This window comes from Rhipicephalus sanguineus, chromosome 7 (genome assembly GCF_013339695.2).
Source record: "Rhipicephalus sanguineus isolate Rsan-2018 chromosome 7, BIME_Rsan_1.4, whole genome shotgun sequence".
NCBI lineage: Eukaryota > Metazoa > Arthropoda > Arachnida > Ixodida > Ixodidae > Rhipicephalus > Rhipicephalus sanguineus.
In genome coordinates, this window is record NC_051182.1 from 107,381,078 (window position 1) to 107,387,835 (window position 6,758).

General features: G+C 45.6%; 1 protein-coding gene across 1 annotated transcript; it reads left to right on the forward strand.

The window, feature by feature from the left end:
* The first annotated feature begins 252 nt into the window (after positions 1-252).
* LOC119398910 (monocarboxylate transporter 9-like) lies at positions 253-6,480 on the forward strand. Its single transcript, XM_049417467.1, has 2 exons — positions 253-448; positions 6,050-6,480. Exons 1-2 carry the CDS (start codon positions 253-255, stop codon positions 6,478-6,480), a joined length of 627 nt encoding a protein of 208 aa, XP_049273424.1.
* The last annotated feature ends 278 nt before the right edge of the window (positions 6,481-6,758 follow it).

The following is a 6,758-nucleotide window of genomic DNA, read 5'->3' on the forward strand; positions in this document are numbered from 1 at the left end:
TAGCCGTCCAAACTTGGGATTCAATAAGAATAATCCTTCTTTCCAATTCATGCCGTAATCTCTAGTATATGATGTGAAAAAAGAAAATGGAGACCATATGATCCACCTTCCTCTTGACTGATCTCCTTGAGTGGGTAGTTGGCAATCATTCCAGGAGCATCATCATCATCATCAGTAATTCACATTCACAGCTCGAGAAGAAAATGAACGTTCCACGAGGCGATGGCGTATTCGCCGCTAAGCAGCGGAACCATGCCAGCGCTGCACCTTGTGGACAGCCTCTACGCCTGGTTCATGGCGGCCATATGCTTTTGGATTCAGATATGGGCCGCCATCATCTTCCGCAGCGCGGGCGTCCTTCTGGTTGGCCTGGTGTCCACCTTCCGCGTCTCCCGCGAGCAGGCAGCGTGGCCCTTCGAGATCTGCAGCTCCATCACCTTGGCGCAAGGCAAGAGTCCCCCGTACTACGCAAAACACATCACACACTGCACTTGGCCCCATGCTGCAAACTAACGAATCGTTGCACTTGTGAGAACACCAGTGCGACCTGAAATGTAGTACGTACAGGGTCCCGCTGGGGTATGCAAGATCGCACTGGTTCGATGCAATACAGTGTTGTGTTGGTTCAATAGTGCAATGCAATGCGTATACAGGATTCTAAGGGTGATATACTATCAGCTTGGTGACAAAATTATGGCGATTTGCTTTGCTAGTGCTTTTGGTTAATAGTGGTAATTTTATTGAAGCCTTGCTATGCTTAAAGTTTGGGATAGTTGGTTCATGATTGAAACAGGCGAAAAACAGCGCTAGATTTTTGGCGGCCCACAAAATGAAGTTTCAGCGCTGTTGTGGTCCCTTCTTCGTTCTGTGTTCCGTTAAAATTTTGCGCTGTTTCCCTGTCGATTGAATGCTTTTTAACACGAAATTTTCCAGTGCGAGAAAATAACTTTAAAGGCGGAGCAGATAAGAGGAAATGACAAAACAGTAAGAACGCTGGAAAGCGTTCTTACTGTCCTGTCATTCTTGAATAGATTTGGACAGAAGGAACGCTGGAAACCGTTTTTACTGTCCTGTCATTTCCTTCTTTAATGCTTTTCTGATCGCACTGGAAAATGTCGTGTTCCAAGTTCCAACTAGCCCAACTTTCCGCTTCGAATCTCCTTTTCTGTATCTCTTTATCTCTTCACTATGCATATACGTGCATTTATGTCTCTAGATTGCCTGTTGTCATAGCTCGGCAAACTCACTCATGAGTCAACTCACACAGACTCAGATCGAGCCGCGAGTTTGAGTCAGAGTGAGTCAGGCTGAGTAATGTTTTCGTGAGTCTGAGTCCGAGGGAGTCCGCTTGAGAAAAATTTCAGCGAGTCTGAGTGCGAGTGAGTCCGAATGCGAAAAATTCATGCGAGTGTGAGTCCGAGTGAGCCCTAAGAGCAAAATATATTTCATGAGTGAGTCTGAGTGAGCTCCACATTTTTTGCCGAACTATGGTCCTATCTACTCAACTTCAGCATTACTATCAGCCTTGTGGTGACTCGCTTTTATATCACGTCTACTCGCACGTCCTTCAAAGCACTAGCGTTCATATGCCATCTCAATATTTATTTATCAGAGTCGTGAGTTGCGGAGGGTGGTGAGGAGAGGTGGGTGTGGCCTCTCTTTGGCAGAATCTTTCATGGGAAGTTCTCGATAAAATATTGCGTGTTTGTCATCTCTTTCGATAAAAAATGTCCTTAGTGCATTGTAACCATTGATAACTCGTATTTGAAGGTATCAGATCAAAACGCGCCGTGTAGAACACCAGTTGTATGAGCTATTGATGTTAAAGAACATTGACACTATGGTCGAAAAAGTGAAATATACGCTAATGGACTCATGAGTCGACTCACCCAGACACACTCAGACTCAGATCGAGCTGTGAGTCTGAGTCAGAGTGAGTCCGAGTGAGCAATATTTTGGTGAGTTTGAGTCCGAGTGAGTCTGGTTGAGAAAAATTTCAGTGAGTCTGAGTTCGAGCGAGTCCGAATGAGGAAAATTTTAGTGAGTCTGTGTCCGAGTGAGTCCTAAAGGCAAAATATATTTCATGAGTGAGTCTGAGTGAGCTCCACATTTTTTGCCGACCTATGCCTGTTGTTGTGCTGTTATTAGGGCATTCCTCTCGTCAGGCTACTGAATTAAATAGCATTAGGCGAGTGCTCCTTTCTTTCACGCAAATGATAAAAAATTCAAGTCGAATTTTTGGGGTTTTTAGTCCAAAGCTATAACCTACGGGGTATAAGAGGCGCGGTATAGAGGAATATAATTGATTAAGTTCGTGTACACGTAAATTTTCTCAGCGTGAACATGTACATGTTTAAAAAACATTTTTTTGCATTTCTAGTTGATAAGAATCCAGCTTGAGGTCGAACCAGCGTGCAACGGTCGCTCTCGTCAGAACTTGATAGCCGGTGAGCAGCTGCGTCAGGTAGCCTACTTGCTAGCAGGTTAAAAGGCGAGCAAATAGGCAGAAAAACGATTGAGAAAAAAAAAACGAAGAAATAACGTGTATAACTATATCAGTTAGGAAATGCAATCACCAAATCAAAATGTTGCCTTATGTGCACCAAGATCACGCATCAAATGATAAGCAAGGCTCCATAGGCGTGGCCAGGAGGGGGTCTGGAGTGTTCCATGTTCCTCCCTCTTCAAATGTTTTACAGTCTCTATGCACATATACACGTGCACACATGCAAATACACACAGTAGCATATATACGAGGGTTATTCAAAAAGTAAGGGCCGTTTGGTCCCCCAAAATAAATATTCGTTAGTAAAAGTTTTTATTGACTGGTTTAGTTTAGCACAAAACTACCTCACTTTTCTACATAACCACCGTTAAATTATAAGCACTTTTTGTACTGCTGCACCAGTTTATTTAGTCTCCCTGCGTAGAAGTTCGCCGCTTCGGAGTTCTTTGCTGTTTGAGTTGGTCGGTAAGCATTTTCAGTACCCATCTTGCACACACTCTGTTATATCTTAGCTTTTCAGTTACTATCGTGCAAATTGTAGTGCCGCTGACAAGAGGAAATTCATCCGACAGTCGACTTACTGTCAGTCGTCGATCTAATCGCAATTCCCGGTCCACTTGTTGAACAGTTTCATTGGTCTGCATTCTGGCACTTCCTCTCCGCTCTTCGCCGTGCGCACTTGTGCGGCCATTTTCGACGTATCGATACCGTTTGATGACCTTTCTTTCACTAATCCCTTCGTGCTCATCAACAAGGCACAGCTCTGCATAAATTTGAGAAGCTTATGATCCTTTCGCAAGCAAAAATGGAATTACGGCTCGCACTTCACAACAGGCGCGAGCAACAATTTTCACAGACATTGTCGTTTGCATTCCCCGACAAGCGGACTACTACTGAGTCGGAACAATAACTTCAGTGCCTTCGCTAAGAATTAACAGATGGCGCTGCATAAATAGAGCTTCATGCTGATGTGTAGATATGTATTAGCAAACGGCCCGTACTTTTTTAACAGCCTTCGTACTTAGGTATACTCGACTATATATATATATATATATATATATATATATATATATATATATATATATATATATATATATATATATATATATATATATATATATATATATATATATATATATATATTCGTCGGTCACCTCCCCCCCTCGATATAAATTCTTGGCAGCATTTTTGCTAGGTAACTTAATAAAATACTTTGCTGGGCGGGTTGGTTCATATTCTGGATTACATTTGAGCGCAAAAGGACGGGGCACAAGATGCTCAAATCTATTCCAGACCTTTGCGATGCTGTGTTCTCGTTTGTATGCTGCAAAAGTATCCTGCTTGGGCAGCGTAGCTGTCAGCGGTATGGTGAAATAAGTAAATAAACTAGCTTTACACAGTTGCCTGTATACTTTATGGCTTGGTAGCAACAAAACGCTTCTTTCTTTCCGTGCTGCAGGCTTCTTGGTCGGCATTCTGGTCAGGTACTTCGACACCAGAGCTCTCAACGCTGGAGCCACACTTCTGGCTTCAGTTAGCGCCATCGCTTGCTTCATTTGGAATACGCCTAGAGCCTACATTATATTTATTGGCTTGGGCTTCGGTAAGTTTGCCCTATGGAATAAAAATATGCAGGGACACCTTAGTTCTAGCTATCTGGGACCTTGCTGCAGCAAATTTCTCAATTTTTCACTCTGGCTACCTTTCTCAACTTCGCCTATGGCTAGAAGGGTCGAGTTAGCACGTTGAGAACATGGGACGGCATATTTTCGTAAACTTCGTGAAAATGTACTTGCTTTCAAGCCGTTCAATCAACGTCATATGTCAGCTAGAGGTAGCAGCCAGCTTCCATCACTCGTGCAGTGCCCCGTTCCAACATAGCGAAACAAATTTACGATACCGAAGTCACGGATATTGATCGGTAAAATTCATTTTCGAGTGTTCACCGTGCTGGCCTTTGTACTGCGGGAGAGGATATTCGTATTTGCTGTTTAGACAACAAGAAACATTGGGTTTTCCTCTTAATACTTCGTCCAGGGTAAAGAGCGTAAAAATAAATCGAGATGCTGCCTGGATCAGGATGCGCAGCCAAATAGCCTACAACCTTACCTTATTAGCCTTTCCTTTTAGAAAGCTAGAGAAACGACGAATTCACGCATGAGCCAGCCGGTATTCCCGTGATAGCAGAGCGATTTTCCGGAGGTTTTCTGGGGGCGTACAAACAGGAGTCCCACACTTTTTTTTTTCAGTCGTCGTACTTGCCTGTGATGTTATTTTCTGCAAAAATGGTTGGTTCACCCCATTGTGTCATTGTTATCAGTGACGTAGCCAGAAATTTTTTCGTGGAAGGGGGTGGCGGGGGGGCTTCCATCCCTTTTTATGCACGTTCGTGCGTGTAGTTTTGTACGTGTAACTGTATATACATAGGGTGTCCCAGCTATCTTTAGCCAGAGTTTTAAAACATGCCAACGCACTCAATGACGGCGCGACCAAATGCATATTACTGCCTGTTCCCTGTAGTGCTTTTTTGTGTTCTGATTGATTGCTTAATTTGGCCACTTTAATTAACTAACTTTTGAAGCGACGATGCCGGGCAAAAAATTGCAATGAGAAAGTTGTACATCGGTTTGCAAAGCGTCCGATTAGACATTTTCTAGCTTTCTATACATTAAGTATTAGTGTTTTCCAGCTTATTACAGATGCCCGCGAAATACAAAAAAATACCGCGTGATATGTGCGCTTGGGTGGCTATGTGCGCCGTGATTCTAGTGCTCAATAACGTTCCGCACACAAACGATATGCTTCCTTCGCGCACGGTTCATGACAGCGATAAGCAGACGCAACGGCTATCGCTTGTGTAGCCTGCAACAAAACGTGTTCGTTGCACAGCCACCATCGTCGCTGCCTTGTCGAGGCAGCCCGACCGGGCAAATGCTATGCTCATTTGCATGCGGAATGTTAGGGAGCGCTAGAAACATCGCGCGCGCTGGCGCGCAAGCGGACATGTCACGTGGTATTTTTTTTTTGTATTTCGCGGGCATCTCCAGGAAACAGAAAAACACTAATACCTATGAGATAGAAAGTCAGAAACTTTCAAATCGGACGTTTTGCAAACCTTTCTACCACTTTCTCGTTGTCATTTTTTGCCGAGCTTCGTTGCTTCAAAAGTTAATTAAAGTGGCCTAGTTAAGCAATTAATCAGAACAAAAAATAGTCTGACTTACTCCAGGCAATAATCAGCAACATGCATTTGGTCACGTCGTCATTGCGTGTGTTGGCATATTCTTAAACTCTAGCTTAAGATAGCTGGGGCACCCTGTATGTAGATACAATATGCAAACATACGCCACTGACATAGGCGTGCGCAGGGTTCCCCTTAGGGGGGGGGGGGGGCGAAGGTTCATCGCACTGCCCCCCTCCCTATTAAGTCAATGTATAGGGCAGACTTTCTCCCCCCCCCCCTCATCTTAAATGACTAGGGGGTGCCCCCCCCCGTGCGCACGCCTACGGCCACTGATCGCCATTTACTCCGGTCGCGCTCAGGTGCCGGGGTGGGTATCATGGTGCCCACAAACGTGGTGGTTCTGAACCGCTACTTCGACGTGTACCGGACATCGGCGAGCGGTCTGAGCTTCGCCGGGGGAGCGCTCAGCAGCATCCTGCTGCCGCCGCTCATCGGAAGGCTGCTGGACACGTACGGCCTGCAGGGCACCGTGCTCATCGTGGGCGCGCTCGTGCTCAACGCGATGGCCGGCTCCGTCGCACTCCGCTCGTCGCCCAGCTTCCCGAGGCCGCCGCACCAACACGTGTTCAGCACCACGGACACGAGATGCAGCAGCAGCGAAAACTCGCAGAACAAGAACCCCGTCAGCGACCTCCTGGTGTGGGATAGCGGCATCGTCCTTTCCGCGCTGCCGTCGTGCTCGTCTGAACCTCGGCGACGAAGACATCGTGGGGTGAGATGCCGCACGTAGTGTGTGTGAGCCTAGTGTGGTCCGTGGGCGACTCGCGGCCTGCTGGACAGTGCTATGCTACATTCGGCTGGTTGTTTCAGAGCATACCGGAGACTGAAAAATTGATGTAAAAGAGTAACTAATCATTGCTACTAGAATAAGCGGGCGAATATGGGATGGATGCTATGAGCGTCCCCTTTATAACGGGGCGGTGACATGTCTGCCACCATACTCGTAGAAAAAAGAAAAAAACTTCCTTGTTTCATGCTGGCCTAATACCTTATCTACATTGATTAAAT